This window comes from Equus quagga, chromosome 8 (assembly GCF_021613505.1).
Source record: "Equus quagga isolate Etosha38 chromosome 8, UCLA_HA_Equagga_1.0, whole genome shotgun sequence".
Lineage (NCBI taxonomy): Eukaryota > Metazoa > Chordata > Mammalia > Perissodactyla > Equidae > Equus > Equus quagga.
Genome location: NC_060274.1, coordinates 121896672 through 121920129, shown reverse-complemented (window position 1 = coordinate 121920129; position 23458 = coordinate 121896672). Strand labels below are relative to the sequence as shown.

General features: G+C 38.0%; 1 protein-coding gene across 6 annotated transcripts in view; it reads left to right on the top strand.

Moving 5' to 3' along the window:
- Positions 1-23458, top strand: part of TPK1 (thiamin pyrophosphokinase 1) — a 314996-nt gene that overhangs the window by 186833 nt on the left and 104705 nt on the right. For all 6 annotated transcript variants that reach the window (XM_046670705.1, XM_046670706.1, XM_046670701.1 and 3 more), the window contains one exon: positions 4722-4868. In XM_046670705.1, the coding sequence (XP_046526661.1) occupies positions 4722-4868 (147 nt within the window). The remainder of the gene's footprint in view (positions 1-4721; positions 4869-23458) is intronic.

Here is a 23458-nt window from a genome sequence, read left to right as displayed (position 1 = left end):
GATTTTACTCTGATTTCTCCTATTCCTCCTACTAATTTCTCATTCAGTTCTAGCAACTAGCCTTCTAATACTCTTTGAAAATGCCAGGGGCCATGTTACTGGTTCGGGACCTCAATACCGTCTGTTCTCTGAAGCATGTGCCACAGGTATCCCTATACTGGCCAGCTCCCTCATCTCCTTCAGATATTTGCTGCTATTCAGAGACTCTGTCAATGTAGCCTGGCATTTTTGACCTCCTGCCTACTCTGTTTTTCTCCTTCGCACTTACGACCTTTTTGCATTCTGACTAATATACAGATTTTTATTTTTATCAATTGTGTATTATCCTCCATTTGAGTGTCAACTTCACGAAGGCAGGAGTTTTTGTCTTCTTTACTGATACATCCTAAGTGTTTAGAGTAGTGCCTAACACATGGTAAGTGATCAATAAATATTGCCTGAGATGACAAATGTGAAGTAAGCTAGTCTTTTCACAAGCCACTAACTATTGGATCCCTTGCCAAGGAGGGAAGTACTATTTTGTAGGAATTAGATGATAGTAACTCAGCCTAATAATTAGCTTCTTGCCTCTCTGATGATTTGTTCAATTTTTCCTGAGGCTTTATACGCTTAGGGGAAGCTCAATAAGTAATTGTTGTCTACTGTGTTGGGAACACTGTAGCAGGCATCTGTGATTCATAGGCCTTCTCTAGAAAGAGATGTTACAAGTATATCAATAGCTGTAACAAAGGGTGACTAGGTTTGTTGTAAGGAATAATTACGTTACTTAAATTGGGAAGTGTTTTTTTTTTTTATGTTGAGGAAGATTCACCCTAACCTAACATCCATTGCCAATCTTCCTCTTTTTACTTGAGGAAGATTCGCCCTTAGCTAACATCCATGCCGGTCTTCCTCTATGTTGTATGTGGGTTGCCACCACTGCATGGCTGCTGGTGAGTGGTGTAGGTCTGCGCCGGGGAACTGATCCCAGGCCGCTGAAGTGGAGTGCACTGAACTTAACCACTAGGCCACGGGGCTGACCCCTTAAACTGGGAGTTTTTGATGATCAATCCAATGCAGACACATGCAGACACACAGTATCACCGCAGAGAGGCATATGGAATTAAAGGGCTGTTGTACTCACAGGTCCTAGAGAGGGAGGCAAGGCAAGCCATGTGGGAGCCATGTGGGAGGAATGTCCAGGGAGCAGACTCAACCAAACTGGGGGGAGCTGGAGCAAGAGCAAGGACCTATGTGCAAGTGCCTTATTGGAGGTCAGGGTGGGGTGCACAAGCAAATGGGAGAGAGGATTTCACTGTTGTGTTTGAATGTCTCGAAGTCAGAGTCCGAAGAGGGCAAGAAGGGGAACTTGTGGCAGGGACCAGCCTTATCATCCTCATACACGTAGGTTGGGTGCTCACAGGCTGTTTGTGGGGATGTTAAGTGATCAGGAAAATATAAAGTTTTAAATATTTGCAGTACACTGGGTGGTATTAGAAATAAAAGCACAGGACTTTGGATCCACATAGAAAAGGCCCCCTGGCAGTCTGTAAATGGTCTATTTCAGATTGAACACTCCTGTCCCAGAGGCATTATTGTCCTAAAGACATAAATCTAGCCTTGTAAAACCTCTGTAAATAGGCAGCAGTGGTGTCTGTCTCCTTGCTTCTATCTCCGTGAGTCTCAGATGTCCTACTTACAGCCAGAGCTGGAGAACTGCAGAGCGGTCCCGGGCTGCCTCGTCCCCTCCCCACCTGCAGCTGGCATTGATCCTGTAATGTTTTTAATCAGTCTTGCTAAATACTTCCTGGAGGGAAAATGAGTCGTGATGAGAAGTAATCTTGCTGCTGCTTTATTCTGAAAAATTCAGTGACTGATTTACAGATACTGTGTATTCATCACGATCTCCCACTGTAGAAGACGGGGATTAAATTTCAGCCTTAAAGGTTATGGGATCCCTCAAGGCTTAGAGTATAGTAATGAAGAATTGAGAACCTAAAAAAAGGGATTCCACAATCTGCATCATGAATAAACTATTTTATCATCAGGCCCTGCTTCTGATATGAATTTAGGATTATGTAGATAGGAATATGCCATGCGCTTTTTACTAGAGCCTTAGAATTTTCTCTACTTTATATTTCATATATAACTTCTTTTAATGTCTTTCTCTTCAGTTTAAAGCGAGTTCTCTTTGTGTTTTTCTGAGGTCCTATGTAATTTCTTGGCCTTTCCCCACTGGTCTGGACTGGCTTTACCAATAAGGCCTCCTCAGCATGCTTAGAAGCCACGTTCTTGACTTGACACCCAAACAGAAGCATGCAAGTTACCCATTTCCTCTGAAATTTAGCAAATGTCCCTGTCTTCCCCTATGTATTCAGAGGAATACATGTTACCGAGGGTGCACGGTCTTCCTGGGTCCCCAAATCTGCTTCTTAGAGTTCTTGACAGATCTTCCAAGATAGTATTAGGTCCTATAGAGATGTGTGGTGTGCCTGTCTTAAAATAATATAGCTTTGACTTGAAGCATCTTGTCCAAAGAAAAAATTCCCGTTCTCCCTGCTCTCTGATAAGGTCAGAAATAGGAAACTCATTCAAACTTTTAGGTTCTTCTCTGTAGTTTACTTTTTGTGTTTTTATGGAACCCCACTCTGATTTGTATAATCCCACAGTTTGGCATTAATTTATTTCTTCCTTAGGCTGGCGAGTCCTTTCTTGCGATGTCTTCCCTTATTCATTCATCAAACACTTGAGTGTCCTGTATGTGTTAGACACTATGCAGGGTACAGGGCTGTAACCAGTGAACCCGAGAAACACAGCCTTAGGCCTCATGGAGCTTATTCCACTTACTGTTCCTCTAGGAACTAAACAGGTTAAATTGATACTTGCGTAACAATTCTTCTAAAATCATGTTTTCTTCATGGACTAAACGTTATCTAAGCTTTTTTAGTGTACTACTTTAAAACCAAAATACCAAATATTCCTTATTTTTAAACAATTTCTTTTCTTTTCTTTTTCTTTTTTTTTGTTGCTAAGGAAGATTTGCCCTGAGCTAACATCTGTTGCCAGTCTTCCTCTTTTTTTTTTTTTCAATTTGGCTTGAGGAAGATTAACCCTGAGCTAACATCTATACCAATCTTCCTCTATTTTTTTGTACATGGGACACTGCCACAGCATTGCTAGTGAGTGGAGTAGGTCCGCACCTGGGATCCAAACCCAAGAACACGACCACCGAAGTGGAGTGCACAGAACTTTAACTGCCACAGGGTCAGGGCCAGCAATTTCTATTTAATTCTAGATAGAATGATTACTACTGCTAATTTTTATTTTACGGAAGATTTTCTTACAGTATTTTAATTAAGCTCTCAGTCCTCCTCCTTTCATCATCAGGATGGCGGCTTTGACTATGCTGATACACTGTAAGATTGAGCCGACCAGCACGAGGAGAGCAGGAGGCAAGAGAAGAGGCAATGCCTCTTTCTCCCTTTGCCTCAGGACCATGAGCTACTACTTTATGTGGGAGGAGACTGTTCCTCCAGCCCTTTCACCTCCCTGCAGCCCTTCTTTACCCCTTGTCTTATGTGTAAGGAATGCATTACAGTCATTTTATACATAAGCTTCCTGGAACTATATATTCAACAACAGGGAACATTTAAATAAACTATACTATAGTTGTAGGAAATGCTCTCTTTAAAGTATTAAGTGAAAAGAGTAACATACCAAACTGCATATAATAACAATGTATGACATTAAAATGTAATATATTTTATTAATAATATATAATTATATAATATGTAACATTAATATAATATATGCTATTATCCTATATATAATAAAAATATTCATAGTAATGTAAATGTAATAAAAATAAGTAGAAGAGTATCTAACATTTTTTAAGCAATCACTATGTTATGGAACATGTTCTAAATGCTTTACACTTATTAAATCGTGTCAATACCTCGCTTAATCCTCTTGGCAACCCTGGCTATTATTATGTAATTTTTACATGTGAAAATAAAAATGAGTTTCAGTAAAAAGACAGTCCGAGTCCTAAAGATTCTTGCATTCTAGTGGGATGGCTAACCTGTAAAACAGGCTCAGTCTTGTGTGCTGTGTGTCATGAAGGAGGTGCCCACGGGTATGCTATGGGGGTGGATGGGAGAGGCACCAACTGTGAAGTCGGGGAAGATTTCAAACGGGAGGAACACATAAACAGAGTTTTACAGGTGAATAGGCAGATGGAAAAAACCTAAAATTTGTACCTGAAAGAGTTGTTTTTTTCTTTTTTTTTGAGGAAGATTAGCCCTGAGCTAACTACTGCCAATCCTCCTCTTTTTGCTGAGGTAGACTGGCCCTGAGCTAGCATCTGTGCCCATCTTCCTCGATTTTATGCAGGGGATGCCTACCACAGTGTGGGTTTTGCCAAGCAGTGCCATGTCCGCACCCGGGATCCGAACCAGCAAACCCCAGGCCACTGAGAAGTGGAACATGCGAACTTAACTGCTGCGCCACACGGCCAGCCCCCTGAAAGAGTTGTTCTTGAAAGCTGACTCTGCCACTTGCCAATATGTGACCTGGAAGGCGTAACTTAATTCCTTCATCTGAACAACAGAAATGATGTCTACCATTTCTTTATGGCTTATCAAGTGAAATATAGTATTGAAAGTTCTATTTGGGGGTTTGATGCTGTTTAATTATTTAAAATTCTTTAAATATGTGACTCAGTTTTACTTTGCCTTTCTTAGGTAGATGTGATCGTGACATTGGGAGGACTTGCTGGGCGTTTTGACCAGATCATGGCGTCTGTGAGCACCCTGTTCCAGGTGACTCGCATCACTCCTTTGCCAATTATAATAATGCAAGAGGAATCTCTCATCTACCTGCTCCAGCCGGTAAGTGAGGAATAAAGATAAAGCTTCTAACACTTGAGTAGACTAGGAGAACACATCAGCTCAGTTTGTGTCTGAACTATGATTGAAGTTGACCATGTTTGCTGACTTGTGGTGACTTTAGTCTGCAGCCTCAGGTCACTGAAGAGGAAAAACGTAGAGGAGAAGCCTCAAAGTTTTCATTTTATTGCACCCAGAAAAAAAAGTCTTATAACGTTTAATTAAATTGACTAAGAATTCAAGTTAGCACTTTTGCATTTTGAGCAGCTAAATATGAATGCCACTTAAGAAAAATGTCAACAGAGGAACACAAAGCTTGGCAAATATTTTAAATGGTATTCTCATATATTTTCATTCTTGTCACAATTGGAAACTGGATTTGATTTTGTTAAGCACTTAAAAGAAAATCTTTACCTTTTACTGTTCGTAAGTTGCCTGCTTATTAATTTCACTGCCCCAGAATAAATTTCTAATCATGATGTCGTTCATCTCCAATGGTAAACATCGAGGAAATTCTCTATCAATATAGTGCTTAGAATGGAATTCTTATTAAGTAAACAAGTTTTCTAAGGTTGATTGGTAGATTTCAGCTTGAAAAATAATCATTTGGTAATATTTTTGAAAACAGTGGACAGTTTTTTTCTTTTGTACCTCTCATTGTAATGGACTACTTACAGTGTAGCTTGTGCCCCATCTGCTAGCCACCGTCTGTAGCATGTCATTACCTACATTGTTGTTTGCTTAATACAGTGGGTGTAATGCATGCTCACCATTGTTCAGCCAGTTTTGCATTTTTTCTGCCTCTTTGCGTTGCCTGTCTTTGTTGCTTTCTGGAACACTTCCTATGAGATGTGGAAGGTGGGGGCCGAAGAATTCGGTTTTCAAACTCCATACTGTCCATTTATTTAGTCAACAAACAGTTACGGAATGTCTGCTACCTGTTGCACTACCAGGCAGTTGAAGATTAAAAAAATAGTAATATATGATCTTTGCTCTTCAGTACATGTCCAATAAAGGAGTCATTTATAAAAACATAAAGATAAAGCAATGTTAAAAGGCTAGCACAGAAAGATGGTGAAAAGATTATGTAATTTGGTAACAAGTGCGGTAAAAAAAGGCTTCCAGAGGCACTCATTAATTCAGCAAATATTTATTGAGTACCTGCTGTATGCCAGGCACGTTTTCAGGAATACAGCAACCAACAAAACAGACAAAACCCCTTGCTTTCATGGAATATACATTCTATTGAGCTTACATTTCAGCAGAATCTTTAAGGATGAGTAGATGTTGGCTGTGGGAGGTGATGGGAAGTCATTCAAGCCAGAAGGAGCCGCTAAAGAAAGATGGAGTGCAGGGTATGTTGCAGGATCTGCAGGTGATTCTGTGCAGCAGTGTGGACAAATGCCAGAAAGTCTAGGAAACTAGTTAGGATCTGATTGAGAAGAGCTTTGAAATCTACGCAATGGAGTGCAAACTTTTTTTGCCATAGGTGGGAAGTCATGAAAAGATTTCAGTTAGTGGTGTGATGTGCACAGACATGCTTTTTGGATTTCTGATTACAGGTTTGTTAAATACCTAATTTCTCAACAACTTCTGAAGTTTGAAACTTTCTACCATTGTGAAGCATTGAGCTTCATTGTGTGTATTGAATTGATAGTATGATAGCTAAAGTAGTTAGTGGTAACTTGTCTCTGTGCAGATATTCTGGTTAATAGATTACTACTCAAAGACGCAGTAAAATAATTTTTAAAAACTAAAACTGGAAGATTGACAGAAAAAAACACATCTAAAAAATGACTTCTAGTCTTAAGATTTTTCCATTGTTTTTGGTGTTCTCTACCTTTCTATAATGTGTATAATTGTTGACTTCCTAAAAGGTATTCAGCTTAGGGTTCACTGGATTTCTTCCATCTACAGATGGCTGTCTGTCATCAGTTTGGAAACCTCTCAGCCATTATATTTTCAAATATTTTTTCTGCCTTATTCTCTTTCTCCCTTCTTCTGCAACTCCAGTTAAAAGTATATAAGATCCTCTAATTGTATCATATATGTCTCAAAACTTCTCTTCCATATTTTCTATGTCTTAATCTCTCTGGGCTGCTTTCAGAAGTCCTTCAGCACCTCTGTAATCTACTTTTCTTCCACTTCTCCTGTGTCTGTTTGTCTGCTAAACCTATCCAGTGAGTTTTTAAGTCCTACCAAGTTTGTTCTTTCTTATATGCTTGTCCTTTACTCACATTTTCAAGTCTTTCTTAAAATATAATTGTTGTACTTACTTTACAGTCTATAATAATTCTAATATCTTCAGTCTTTATAGGTCACTCATCTTTTATGTTCACTTCTGCTTGTAACCTTGATTCCTTCTGTGTTTTGTGATTTGGGACTATGACCTCGTATTTCTGGGAACTTTGCCTGTGGGAATTATCTGACGTGTGGGTTATAAGTGAGTCTGAGGAGAATTTCAGGTGGACTCCTTGCCCAGTTATTTGTAGGTGTTAAACACTTAGGACATTTCGTTTGAGACTGTTTTGGACCATCTAGGCAGTGTGAGTCCTGATGCTAATCCTGCTGGGAGTCTGAATCCTGGTTACCAATGCTCAGGGGAGACTTGTTCTCTTGTCACCTCCGGAGTGCCAGGGGTCCAGTGGGAGTGTTATATTATTCATCTTGGCACTGAGAGTCTCTGCCTTATGTGGTGCCATCTCCTTTTCCACTCTCACCTTGAGTAGGCCTGGGGCTGTGTCTCCTGAGGACCTTCCATCCTTGGAGGCCTTAGAAGCCAAAGATCAGGTTCATCGGATTTGGTAAACACCAAATATTTAAAAGATGAAAGTTATATTTGGTATTCTTATTCAATCAAAACTTAGTTTTTGGCATCTGAGTATTCTTTAAAAAACAAAACAAAACAGATGTTTAATACATTTTAAACAATCCCTTTTAATTCTTTTCTAGCATTTTTTATTGTTTTCAATTGTTCAAGGTTCTACTCTACCATACTGTTTCTATAAGTCAGGTTCTACCCTGTCTATGTTGCAGTTACAATTAACCCCCCAATCTCAGGTGCTTAAATGAGATTAGGTTTTTTTTTTTTTCTCATTAATGGAAAATCTGGCGTGGTTTGGGCATCATCCTCCATTTTATTTCTACACTAATGGGAACATGTTGCAGCAGCAGGGGAAAAAGCATGCTAGAAAATGGCACCACATGTTTTAAAAGGCCAAGCCCAGCCGTGATTTGTGTCACCTTCCATGGGAACACAGTTACATGGCCCCAGCTCAACTGCAAGGTGATCTAGGAAAGGAAGGCGCCGGCCCAGGGAGAGGACACACTGTGTGAGCTCAGAAGGTTGTCTTTGTCACACTGGCAGAGAAAGTTGAGAAGGTCTCGACTCATGACCCCACATCATTTCTAAGAACATGATTATCTAATTTGTTTTCATTTGTGGGATATATCAAACTTTAGTTAGTTAAAGCACAATCCTCAGTTCTGCAAACATGGTGATCATGTGAAGTGTACCTGCATAGCCTGCATCCCCCAACACAATGCCCTCTAGATTCTCTCTCTGATAATTTTGATGTGTTGCATTGAAACAATTAGAAAATTACCTTACCCTAAGAAAGTAATTACTACAGAGTATGGAGCGGAAAGCTCCTGCAAGACCATACCCTCTGGCATGTAGAAGAGTGACAGTGTTTAGCACAGACTTGCGCCTGTGGGGTCAGCAGTGCTAGCTTTGCTCCTTTTTGCCACTCAATTCTAGAGAAATCTTCCCAGAGACACATCCTAAGTCTCTGCTTTTCAAACATTTTTAGTGAGAGAATAGTAAGACAATTAATAATACAAATGCAAAAGTCAAAATGAGTATGTTTGAGGATTTAAGATGTGAACCAACCTCACAGAGGCTACCATGTTTTTAAGCAGTTTTAAGTGTGCACTTATGAAATGCGATTAACACTAAAAATCAATTAAGATCTATACAAAAGTTATTGCATAGAAGCATTCTACTTCCTAGAAATGAGACTTACATCATTGGAGCTGAACTGGCTCTGCCAGGTGTATTGTCCTATAACTGTGTGTTATATGTATTAAGTAGAGTACATATTCTGGGAGGATAGTCAGAAAGGATGTCTACAGATACTCTTCATTGTTAATAGGACTTATTGTAATCACAGTCAGGATGGACAGAAAAACACCATAAATTTAAATTGAAACCACTATTGTGGAAGTAGACTGAAGACAATCAATCTGGTATGCCTCAGTGCCAAATAAAGAATGGTTGAAAAATGTTTTAATGTATTTTTTAATTGCAAGTCAACAAAGAGCTGTTCTCAAGAAGGAAAATAATTTGGGGGCTTTTATAAGAAGCATCTCATTTGAGCTTCATAAGAACACTGTGAAGAAAGCAGGACGGATCATACAGTCACACAATAAAGTCACACTTTTCCACTACACTACATTTCCTTTTTCATGAGGTAAATAGACTAACATGCAAATGACGAACTTTTAAAACATGTCATAGTCCGTAGGCTGGTAATTCTGCACAAACAACGTATAGCTCAATGGCCAGTTGTTGTGCGTATAAGTGCGTATGTATATAAATACAGTCGTGTGTCACTTAACAATGGGAATACTTTCTGAGAAGTGAGTTGTTAGGTGATTTTGTCGTTGTGCAAACATCATAGAGTGTACTTGCATAAACCTAGATGGTATAGCCTACTACATACCTAGGCTATATGGTACTGATCTGATAGGACCACCATTGTATATGCAGTCCATCATTGACCGGAACATTGTTATGTGGCATATGACTGTATATATATACACCTGTATATATATATATTTATATATATTCTTCACAACATTATTTTCAAATAAGATAAATCTTGAATACATTTTCAGGATATATTCTACCTTGTTGCTGTCCCTCTAAATTAAACAACAGTGATTCTCTGAATTTTCTTCAACAAAATCTACAGATAGTAAGACTCCTTATCATTTAAGCAGGTTAAATAAGACTACCATTGAGCTTTGCTAAAATACTAAAAAAGTGGTAAAATTCAATGTAAATGTTTATTATGAATATTATTTTTGAGGACAGTGTCTTCTAGAATTTGTTCTGTAATTATAGATGATCTGAAATTGAAGGTAATAGTAGGAGGAATGAGACATCTTATGGAACCGTTTGCTGGTACGTGTTTTCATCCTGTCCCCTGGTGAAAGAGCCACCGCTGCGTCTGCCGGACTACTGAGTGGCTAAGATAGCTCTGGACCATGGGACTAAAGTGTGCTTCTCTTGGTCTTTCTAAAAAAGCCGCCCTACCCTCAAATCATCCTAGTGTCCCTGTAATGTTCTGTGTTTCTTTCAGAGTCTACATGTGAGACTCTCATGAGACTGTGTTGTATAAATAAGTAATCGTCGTTCATTCATTAAAGTTATCTTAGTCGTTTGCAACTGACCTGTATGTCCAGTAGCAATTCACATGAAGTTATTTAGATTGTTCCAGGCTGAAGTCTCTCATCTACATTATCTTTTCGATCCCCTTTCTGTGACTTATTTTTATTAATTACAAATTGAATTTTAAAACAGTGAGATAATAGTGTAGCTCCAGGTCTATATAAATATGGAAAAATGTTTGGAATTTTTTAGCTGGTTGATTTTTTAGTATATAATATCTTTTATGTTGTGTTTTGGCATATTTCACTTACTGTGGGTCAAAATGTCATGAGTGAAAACCTCAGTAGGTAGCATTTACTTTGAAGGAAGGATCAATCGGCCATTTTTCAATAGAAAATTAAAAATAGAATGCATAATAGCTCCTCCCTTAAAAGTAAGCATCCCCCTTTTACTTCCAAAAATGTGGTCTTAATAAGACGTCATGACCTTTTATGAGCAGGAGATTTAATAAAATCGATGAGAGACATTTTAGATATGAAACATCATTGATGTCAGTTACTGGTTGGTTATATTCCTTTTGAAGACAGTCAGGCGCTCAGAGCCATGTTTATCATGCCAACCATGCAGAGTGTGAATGGCTCCAGGTTTCACATACATACTTTCTCATTTTCTGGTCCTGTGCTTCTCAGGAGTACAGAAACATTAGCTTCTGTACACTGAGCATAAATTATCTTTTATCTCGAAGTTTTATGGCAGTTGGTAATACAAGTTAATAGGATTTATGACCAAGAAATGAGATGTCCAAGAGTTAATAAGGCGTGCCTTCTACATTATCCTAAACCTTGTTCAGTGGTTCCTATTCAGGATTCTAGTATCTGATGTAGGAGAATGGTGTTACAGAGCCGAGTCCTGTCAGTTTTTATCTCACTTGAACAAACTTCTTAAATATGTTGTAAATATTTCTTCTTCATGATCTTAGTCGTGTTTACTACTGCTTGTTTTTTCTCTCTCAGTAGACCAATTATTTACTGTATAAAGTCCTGACATTTTATACATCATGCATTTGTAATGCTGGTAATGAAATGGTAGAAATATGTTAATAGTCTGATAGAAAGAAGCTGAATGTTGATGTTGTAAATTTGGCATGCATGATGGTCTCTGCTGAGAACTGAGGGTTTGGATCTGGCTACCCACACGACACATGTCCAGCACAATCTGATCAGTGGTAACGCCAGAGAAGTGATTCTCAGAGTGATTCAGAGTGAGGGGACAGGGAGTTCTCAAGTCTAGACAACACTGAGAATCTTCTCACCATTTCTTAGCCAATGATAATCCCTTGCTTTGGAATAGTCATTATTATTTCATTCTTCTCTTATATCTTCTTCTCATATAATTCTTGTATCTTGGCCTTTTAGAAACTATAGTATTAACTGTATAATAGCATAGAACCATTAAATATTAGTGTAAATAGAATAAAGCCTTAGAGCTCATTTATAGATGAGCAATTACAGGGACATAGAGGTAAGGTGATTTATGCAAGGTTATGCACAGTAGTTCTTTGAATGAAAATTTGTGATGACAATGAAGTAGATCTCATGCAGTGGTGGTCTACAAAAAGACCCCTGGGCAGTTGATATCTAAGAACGGCCTGCCACGCTGAGCCCTCGCAGCCTCCTTTTCCTCTTCCATAAGGCAAATTGCTAATACCCATGCCTTCCTCTCTCCTGCACCCAGCTAAGCTTGCTACACTGGGAAAGTTCTGCCGCCCACTGTCTGACCTAAATGTTCTTTTCCTTCAAATTGTGTCCTTGCCTTGCTCACTCTTTTTCTTTGGTTGGTCTGCTCTGCTATTCCAGGGCAGCAAATTTGTCTCCACATGGATATAGACACATATGTTCCTTAAGCATCTTCTTTGCTCTTGCTTCAAACTTTGCCCAGCTTTCTAGGGAAGATGTTTCTATGCCCATTCTCCCTTTCTCTTCTTTCCTCTTCTGTGTGCTTTACTCCTCCTCCTCTATGTGTCATTTAAAAAATATAAAACAAAGACCTGTTCTATTCAGAACATTGTATTAGTCTAATACATGTTAGTAGGAAAATATAAGATTTTCATGTACAATAAGACAACCAAATTCCAGAGCTATACAACTCTCATTTTTGTAAGTGCCGTAGCATCCCCTTTAGATCTCCGTAGAAATTTTCCCTGTATGGTTTAATTAGGCGCATTTTCTTTAAGAAGTTAAGCCACACATTCGTAAAGTGTTTACTTTGAGGGGTTGTGTTCTGTTTTGTTGATGTGCAGCGTAGAACACTTCAACAGCAAACAGTCTTCAAACACCTGTTATGTGGTAAACACTGTGGTAGGCACTGAGAGTGCGGAACTAAAAGACACTGCTTATGTTCTGTGGCTCACAGTTTAGTGGAAAAGAGAGAAGAAGAAATAGCAAAATTTAGAAATATAAGAAAACAGTGTGTCCTATGACAATGGCATGGAGAAAGCATCTAAACCAGGTTGGGCATGGGGCTGGTGGTAATAATGCGGAAAGTTTCTCAGGGGAGATATTATCTGATGAGGAGTTTGGCAAAGAAGGGAATAAAGATGTTTAATGTGGAAGGAATATCATGTGCAAAGGTGAGGCGACCTTAAAGAACTTGGCACATTTGGGATAACACCAAACTTCTGGGTCCTGGGGAGCATTAGGAGATGTAGCTAGAGGTAAGAAGGGTCTAGAACATGAGGGGCTTGTTTGCATTCTCAGCAAGATGGTCTTTACATTGATGGCAAAGTTCAGGTATTAAGCATTTTATCCAGGAGAATGGCATTAGATTACCATTTTAGAAACTTTAGTTTGGTAGCAATATGGAGGATAAATTGGTTAGGGAAGAGATGGAGACCATTCAACTCTTTTAGAAATCCAAAAAAGAAATGGTGAGTAAGTAAACTTAAGAAGTAAATATGGGCATGAAGAAGAGATGATGAAGTTCATTGGGATGTCTGCTTGAAAGCCTTCATTGGAGGAACACAGAGGGAGAACTCAATGTCATGAGTAGGATTCTGGATTAGGCAACTGGGCGTTGTCTTTCTTTGAAATAGAGAAGATGAGAACAATAGAGCAAAATAGGAAGATGGTCAGCTGACTTTGGAATATAAATAGATTGATCTTTTTTTGGATCTGGGTAGAATTGCCTAAAAGGAGGGAGAGAGGGAGTGCAAGAGAGCCTGGCAGCATACCTTGAGAATTATCATCATATACATGTTGGAAGTGGACTCTTCTCATCCTGGAAGAAGGTATAGAGTGAAAAGAGCAATGGCACATGGTAGAACCCTAGAGAACAACTTAAAGGAGAAGAAACAGGAGAACTAAGAGAGTGATGTCACTGAAACAAGGAGGTTTAATGTTTCAAGAGGCAAGGGAGTGATCAGCTAGGGTGTCAGGAATATAAAAGATACAGAGTTTGGCAGCTGGGAAGAAACTTGTCAAGGTACAGTTTTCTTAGCAAAATATGGGTAGAAGCCAGATTACTACGAGTTGGATAGGAAAGGAAGTAGAAACACATTTCTCTTGTATTATTGTTTACCCCTTTTCATTGTTCCCTTATAGCAGTTGATTTTGGGGACTAACCTGGGAACTAATGACAGCTTATAAAATTATTTTGGTGAGGCCATTTTCCAAGTTAAAACAAACAAAACCAGAACATGTATGTTTGGGATTATGCTTTTATTTCTTTCCAGGTATGACCAGGAGTGCAGCTGCCCTGTTGCACCTTTATAAGATAGCTTGTGTATTTATGTACACTAATTGTATCGCTGTACACTGATGAGGTCCTTTCAGCCTATTTTAAATCCATCTTCTCTTCCAAAACAAGCAGAAGCATCTCCTGGTCTGCTCCCAGCTCCACAATCCAGATAGACCCTTCCGCTCCTCCTCCTCCACCTCCTCCTCCTCTGCGTCGCCCCCTTGGTCTAGGCATAAGCATGAACCTTTGAGCCAGACTTTATAATCTCCGTTTCTGATCTGTTGTCTTCTCAGTGTTACGTGGCCTATGGAAACTGGTCCATCTATTGATTTCCAAACTGACCACAATATTCCTTTCTCTGTCAAAAATATTTTTTAAGTCATCCTCTTCTTTTAAAGACCTACTCACATTTTCTGTCTTCTACACAGAATTGCCAAATAAATCTCTCTAAACTTCACTCATCAGGATCATTTTCATCACTTTGGAAAATCTTTTTTTTTTCCTGTGGGTCTCCAATAGTACATCCATTAAAACGAAATTTATAGTTATAACTTTTCTCATTTTCTAAACCTTAAAAAAATTACCCTTGCATATTTTGGATCAAAGATGAAATAATTGTCACACTTAGTTCATCCAATGCTAGCCAAATGCAAATACATAGGAAATTTTAGGTGATCTAAATGTACTATTTCCATGATCAAGAGTGTTCCTTATTCCTCCTCTTGTAAGATTCAGGGTGCCTGGGTGACCCAAGATGGGAGTCAGAGGCCATGACTTAGTCTACGTATTTCCCTGTTGGCATGTGCTTTCTTCCTAGTTTGTTGGAAGCTCATTTGGGGCAGGGGCAGTGGTAAATGTGGGGAGGTGATTACTTCCTTTAGTGGCTAGTAGTATGTTTCTGCTCTTGAGCAAATAAATGAGGATGATGGTGGCAGGGATGGTATGTTTTAAAGCAACATGGATTCAATGAAATCTCAAGGGGAAAGGTGTGAAATAACAACCCTGATACCCGCCACTCACCCACATAGCATACAAGTTCTTTGACCTTAAAGGAGTCTTTCACTCAGGGAGATAAAAAGATGCCCATCAGCAAAAAGCTCTGGTGATCCCTCAGTGATTCCAGAGTAGCAAGGGAGGAAATATCAAATTCAATCTCCATGGAAACTGTTTAAAAACTTATTTGAACGTTGGCCTTTCATTTTCAACCATGAGTGACAGAGAATTGGTTTTGGAGACTTGATGCAATCCGTAAGAGTGCTGTGTGCAGGTGAAACGATAGAAGAGAGAGTGTCAGCGTTTGTCTGAGCTCTGTCATCATAATTTATCATAATCCAATTCTCGGTAAAGTAATGGAATATTGGACGCTGGGTGTCATCTTTTCCTTTACCCCCCCACCCCCCAGTCCTCTGTGGCAAGGACACAAGTACACTGTGTCATGTATACTTAGTTCAATTGAGCATTGCTTCAGCCTCTTCTTTTGATTGAAAACAAAAGGTTGCCAATGTGGTATCAATGAACTGTGAAGTGATTTGAGTGTTACCAGCAGGGAAATGAAATGAGCCTCTGGGAAGAAGATTGGCACAAGTGAAAGTTTCTATATAAAGAGCTTCATATAGCTCCAGCTGGGTTGTATTACTTCTCACCCAATTAAGATTTCTTTTTTCCTTGAATTTGGGAGCATTTTGATCTTATTTGTTCCAAAAGTGATCAAAACTGAAAGTGAAGAAGAAGTGGAAAATTTATCCAAATAAAGTTAAGCTAGGAGGGCTGGGATTTGAGGGCACTTATTCAGACTGTTTATTCGCCCTGGATATTTTGAGCTCTTCCAAGGAGTGGTGCATCACTCTCTTGCACACACACACAACACATATAACACACATGTGTGTGTACACACACATACACACATGTAACATGCACATGCATGTACATCCACACCCACACACACATCTCCCCAAGAATCTCAGCTCTTCTATGCCAATCTTACTGAGAGGAAGCAAAGTAAGTATTCAGTCTCTCAAGTCTATTGGGGAGGATATTTTTTGGAAACCATTATCCTGTATAGTTGTCTTTTATTTATTTATTTATTTTCAGGTGTACATCATAATATATTTCGAATTCTGTGTAGATTACATCATGTTCACCACCCGAAAACTAATTATAGTCCATCAACCCTTTTGCCCTCGCCCCTCCCCCCTTCCCCTGTGGTAACCACCAATCCAATCTCTGTTGCTATGTATTTGTTTGTTGTTGTTGTTGTTGTTGTTTTTAAAGATTTTATTTTTTCCTTTTTCTCCCCAAAGCCCCCCGGTACATAGTTGTATATTCTTCGTTGTGGGTTCTTCTAGTTGTGGCATGTGGGACGCTGCCTCAGCGTGGTTTGATGAGCAGTGCCATGTCCGCGCCCAGGATTCGAACTAACGAAACACTGGGCCGCCTGCAGCGGAGCGCGCGAACTTAACCACTCGGCCACGGGGCCAGCCCAAGTTTGTTGTTGTTTTTATCTTCTACTTATGAGTGAGATCATAATGGTATTTGATTTTCTCCCTCTGACTTATTTCACTCAGCAGAATACCCTCATGGTCCATCCATGTTGTCACAAATGGCCAGATTTCATCATTTCTTATGGCTGAGTAGTAGTCCATTGTGTATAAATATCACATCTTCTTTATCCATTCATTCCTTGATGGGCACCTAGGTTGCTTCCAAGTCTTGGCTATTGTGTATAATGCTGCAATGAATATAATTGTCTTTTAAAAGCTCTACTTAGTCCTTCATAACTTTGTCCTGATCAGAATTAAGATATTTGACTTAAATGCGTGTGAAATGTTTAACAGTGAAATTTATAAAAACTCATCAGAGTCAGGAACCAAGTTAGCAAAGCAAAATATAACCCAAGATGATTGATAGACTGAGAGAGTTAAACTTACTTTGACAGATAATAGGATTAAAGATGTCCCCAACTCCACATTGTCTTCTGAAGCAGACTGAGATACTGCTGATATGATATTAAGTAGATAGCATAATCTAAATGTTGAAGACATACTGAATATTATTATACCACTGAAATCTCTTGAGAGCCATGCATGAGTTATAAAGTAGCCTCTGTATCTGAAAGGCTGGAAAATTACCAAAAATAATATTTTGAGAGTTATACAGACTTTGACAGTCTATGAAGTACCATCATCATCCCCTCACATGATTCTCCAGCAGTTCTCTTAAGCAAGCAGACAGGTACATTGTTCCTGTTTCTCAGATGAGGAAACTATGACTAGAGCATCATTGCAAGTATAAATACATTCACAGTCTAGGAATTTTCTCAATCCTGGTCCTGTACCCTTTGCTTTATAGCTGTCTATTAGAATCTACACGTAAACTCTCTAAATTTCATTAGATCCATATGGAGGCCTCCCAAAGATTGAAGGAAAAGTAACTAGTTACCAGTATCGTCTGTGCACTGAGAATGGTTCACTCCAGAGTACACACTGACACCATCAGCATAGCTTTTTTTCTCCCCAGTCAGCTGTTTTATTATAAAAATTGTTATACATACAGAGAATTTGAAAGAATAGTATAATGAATGACATATTCCAGCCAACCATTTTTAATTTTTTAACCTCTGTCTATAGATGCATTTTTTTTGGTAACCATTTGAAAGTAAATTGCAGATATCACATCACTTTATCCTGAATATGTCAACATGGGGAATGATATTTAGAAACTAGGATTCAGATAAAAGATATGCTTATTACTACTGTGGTGACATTGCTTCTAGATCCTTTTCAGTGAACAGAACTAAGAAACAACAAAAAAAGTTGTGTGGGTGTATAAACCATGAGTTCATATTGATATTTCAAATTCAGTTTTAATACATAGTTTTTAAACTATTTTTATTTCTTCAACTCAAGTCCTCGTTTGAACTAACATACTTTTTTCATACTATAATATATAGTAACTAGTTTCAAAATTATAATACTCTTATTACTACTATTAGTAAAACTACTGAGTGAAATTTAAGATTTGTTTTCAGGTCTTTCTGTTTTTAAATCATATCCCAGAGTACTGTGTCTCTAATTTGTCACTTGACCTGTTAAATTTTGTTCTTTCTGTGGTTATGCTACTGATTTAATATAGATCTTCCTCAACTTACAATGGGGTTATGTCCTGATAAACCCATTATAAGTTGAAAATATTATAAGTTGAAAAATGCATTTAATTCATCTAACCTACCGAACATCGTAGTTTAGCCTAACCTACCTTAACTGTGCTCAGAACACTTATATTAGCCTACAGGTGGGCAAAATCGTCTAACACAAAGCCTATTTTATAATAAAGTATTAAGTATCTTATGTAATTTATTGAGTACTGGACAGAAAAACAGAATGGTTGATGGGTCCAGCATGGTCGTAAGTGTATCGGTTGTTTGCCCTGTGATCGCCGGGCTAGCTGGGAGCTCCAGCTGCCCCTGCCCAGCATCACGGGAGGGGGTCGTGCCCATACCAGTAGTCCTGGAAAAGATCAAAATTTGAACTTGGTTTCTATTGACTGCACGTAGCTTTCACACCAATGTAAAGTAGAAAAATCTTAAGTTGAAACTCTAAGTTGGGGACCGTCTGTATACTCTTAAGTTCATTTGTTGCTGTTTATTTGAAATTATAAGTTTTTTTTAAAACGATTCTTTTAAAATATTTTAAAGTAATTACATATTTTAAAAAGCAAAGCTTCATAGAAAGATATCATCAGGAGAGGTCATGGTTCTGTAACTATCCCCCTCACCACCAATACCCTCTTTCAGAATCTTCCAGATTCTTGCAAAAAGTAAAAATAAAAACAAATAGGTACACATATTCTCATTTTCCCCTTTTTATACAAAATTTAGTGTGCTATATACCTCTGTCTCTTCCTTTTCTCACTCCCTGTATTTTGGAGATCATGCTGTACTCAGTAATAGAGATTATCCTCATGCTTTTATGATGGCTGCTTAGTACTCTGTTGTGTGGATGTACCTAAATGTACTATAATATATCCATGTGTAGCTTTTTGAAAGAACATACTGGAAATTCAGACTGGAAAGTTCTTTGAGTTGTAGCTATGTATATTCTGTAAACATTCCTCAGGTGATTCTATGTACATTCTGATTAGAGACCTGTGTTGCTCTCAAAACACTTCATGAGGTGGAGACAATGTGACCCAATTTTAAAGACGAGCACACTGGGTCTTAAAAAGGTGAAGTGGCTTCTCAAGGGTTATTCTTCCCTTTAAAGATAAAGCCACGTTCCAAATCCATGTCAGACTGACCCTTTAGCTCTCTACATTCCATGATTCTGTTTCCAGTTACATGATTCATGAGCTTGGTATGATGCCACTTAGTGTAGAAGAAACAATTTTGAAAGGTAAACTCGTTAAGCAAGCATAAGCTACAAAGACCGCAGAATTCTTCTATAACAGAGAATTAGGCTTCACTGCCACCTTTTGTAGAGTGGAGGTAAGTTTTTAAATAGAAAGAAATGAATAGACATAACCAGTTTTCTTATCAAGGAAGAAGAACATTCTATTATAGCTGAATAGTAATGATAATAAGCCAAAGTCTTTCTTTTTTGGAAAAAGCCATGTTGATAGAGGAGCCTCAAAATTGATTAATTGCGTACACGTTGGCCTTTCCAATTGTCTGATGATAGGAAGCCAATTTCACTCCTACCAGATGCCCTCAAGGCAAAAGGCAGAGAGTATGGAACATTGGTCTTATTTTATCAGTCAAGTTTAATGTACAAAAATGCTGCTCAAGGGATAGTGGAGAAGGATTTATTTTCTCCTGGGTGAAGCTAGCCTATTAAGAAGTGGGCACTCTTTGAAATTTTGATAATAGTAATTGAAAAGCTATGAATAGAGCTTAACATTTTTTTCTGAGCATATGTCACACTATAAAATATTTCCAAGAGCAGAGCAAGCGCTTTGAAAAATAAAAGGACTTTGACAATTTTTTTCATGTATTTATTCAACTAACCTGTTGATGACTTATTTTTCAGGTATTTTGCAATAGTGGAGATGAATAGGTTACTCTCTAAGAGCTAATAGTATCTTCTCTAAATAGGTCATTATTACAGAATAAGATAAGCTCAATATTACAAGTATATACGGAATATTAGGGAAGCATAGAGAAGCCACATGTAACGTACCATAGACAGGATTCCTGGAGGAGGTCATATCTGAGCTAGCCTCAAAAGTAGGCAGATGAGTAGGGGTTACTAAGAGTTAAGGGATCAGAAGACCCCTAGAGAAGATGGTGTGAGCAAAGATGTACAGTGAAGAAGCCGCACAGTTTATTAGGGAGAACTGTAGAAACCCTGATGTTTCTGGGAGAGAAAAGAAGGCTATGGTGGTAGATGAGACAAAAGAAGGGAGACAGGAGAGCAATTAAAGATCACTCCTGTGCCATGTTAAGGAATTTCGATCTTACTCCCTTAAAGGTTGACAAATGATTTGTCACTTTTGGGGGTCACGAGCCTGTTCGAGAATCTGAAGAAAAGTATGAACCTTCTCTCCAGAAAAATGTACATTTATACATATGCTAAAATTTTTAAATATAATTTTAAGAGTTTATAGTAGCCCTGAGCCTATCCATAGAGTTCCACTTGGAAACTGACTCTTTCAGACAAATTCTTATATACCTCGTTATCTTACCAGTTAGTACGGAAAGGGTTTGGTTCTATTCACAGACAGGAGTTTCACATTGAGTTATGAATAGAAATTATCAAATGGAGGGTAGCCAAGTTCTTCAGTAATGATGAAAATAAAGGTAATGGCTAATACTGAATCCCACCGTGTGCCAGGCCCTATTCTGAGTGATTATTTCTCTGCTTTTGTTTATTTGTTAACTTGTATAACAACCTCACAACAACTCTATGAAGACGCTATTGTTATTCTCCCTATTTCTCAGATGAGACAACTGAAGCTCCAGGTCTTATTTACAGCGAATTAGGTGCAGAGATGGGATGGACCAGGCATTCTGGCTGCACAGGTACTGCTCTGAACTCTCAGTTACTGCATTATGCTCTCCCTGAGCAAAACAAATTGAGGCTGTTTTCAACAACGGAAACCTAGACTGATTGGCCATAGATACAACTCTGTGTGCAGACTTTATGTTCTGTTCATTTTACTTCCATCTTAGATATAAAGATTTCTGCCCTTGCAAGCACCAATTCATTGCAGCCACATTCATAACACAATTTTGAATAATTTAAATATGGCTACAAGATTATTAGCAGAAACACTTAATATTGCATATCATCCGGTAGGCTGCTGTAAAGAATTTCATTTCTAAAGCCAAATAGTGCATAATTCTTTAAAATCATCTTATCCTTAACACACACTTCATTCAAAACAATTTTATGAACCAAATTCTAACTTACTACTTAGTATAAAAATGTTGATGTGCAACATTAAAAAAATAAATTAATGCTACAAATCTTATTCTCTATTCCTTTTATCTACAATGCTTTTTACCTGAAAAATTGCATTTATATCCAAAATAGAAGTTTATTACAAGGCTCTTTAGGAGAGGAGTTATACTCAAAGAAAGGAAAACATGCAGACCCGTTAGACGGGGAACCAGAAGGAGACTATGTCACAGTTAATCGTAGAATAGATGTTTAATACGCAAGTGTATGAGGAAACAATGTGATGTCTATTATTCTGTGGTTGTTAGAACTGAAAATTTTAAATTACTCAGCGTAGACTTAGGTGTTGTCTAGGGGCTTCTGCCTCTGAGTGGGAGGTTTGAGTCTTGACTATGATGTTTACTGACTGTGGCTCCTGGGGGCTCTCTGAGTCTCAGTTTCTTCATCTGTAACTTTGGAATGATAATGAGCATGATTTTCATGAAAATTAAAATATTTAAGGTCGTGTGTACGAAATTACTTTTTGTTTTGTTTTTGTTTGCTTTCTTTCCTTTGGGCTTCAGGTGGAAAGGGTCGAGTTAATCCTGCTCCTATATCATGGCACCTTATCATCATCGGTCAGTTTGTTTTGCTGCTCCATTTGGATTTGTTGATTCAAATCTCGTTCCCCTCTAAGATTCCCTTTCCATCACATAAGAACCATCCTAATATATTATAATTTTTCTTTTTGTTTGCACAAGCTTTGCAAAATGTGTATTGTTTTAATGACCATTAAAAAGATACTTTGTATGTTTCTCTAAAAGAAAGGGACTCCTAAAATAGAGTGCCACTATCACACCTAAATAAACTTTAAAATAATTACTTAATATGATGAAATATAGTGTTTACAGTTTCTCCATTGCTTTAAGATGTTTTTACAGTTTATTGTATGATTAGCAACCCACATAACGTTCATACATTGCAGTTGGTTGATATTTTTCTTGTTCTTTGAATCAGTAGTCCCCTTGTCTGTCTGTCTCTATCTCCATTTTCCTTTCTCTTCTCCTTCCTCCTGTTCTTCTTCCTCTCACCCCTCAACATTTTTGTTGAAGAAACTTTGTCATTTGTTCTATGAAATTTTCACAGTTTGGGCCCCTTGCCTGACATTGGGTCATTTAATACTTTCTATTTTCCTTTGTAATTTGTAGTTAATTCTAGAGCCATGATCAAAACAATTTTAAAAAGTAGGGAGGCAGGGGACTTCTGAAATAGATGACATTACATCATAACATTTGGTTGTCTCTTTATTGTGTTGTTACAACCATCAATTATCACCATTGGCCTCTATAAATTATAGTGGTTGCTTGATGCTAATATTGAACTATTCTACCATTACTACTTCATTATTGCCTGAAATACCTCCATAAAGAGAGCTTCCCTCATATCAGCTACTAGATTATCCTGAAGAATAGTTTGTAAAGGAAGGAAGGATACACACTTAATTCTTTTTTCTTTTATTTCCTAGTTTTCAAAATAATAAGGTGACTCCCTAGCTTTCCTCAACACTGATCAGTTAGTTTTTTTTAGGCTCATAGTTTTAAACATATTTGATATGTATAATCAGTCCATTCTAGTTATTATCTTTATTGCTACTCAAAGCATCCCATCTTTGGCCGGTGGGTGCATATTCAATTTGGCTCCTAAATCCTTTTGGCAGTCTTTGATAACTTTCTTGGTTTCCATCTCTGTAAGATGTTCCCAGCGCATCTTGTACATTTCTTGACTGAGGTTTGGAATTTTTTTTGGAGAATGATACTAGAAACCAAGATCTGGCTGGTAGGTATGCTTATTACTACTGGGGTGTCATTTTTCAAGGCCTTCTCAGCAAAGAAATATAGATGTGTATACTAATTTGGGCATTTACACATATTTATACATATTTCTATATGTAACCATCTGCATCTATATTACATTAAACATGAGTTCTTACTGATATATCCAACTGTAATCCATTACTACATGGATCATTCTAGTTTATTCTCACTTGTCTGTAACCTTCTTGCTTGTCTATAACCTTCTTGCTTGTCTGT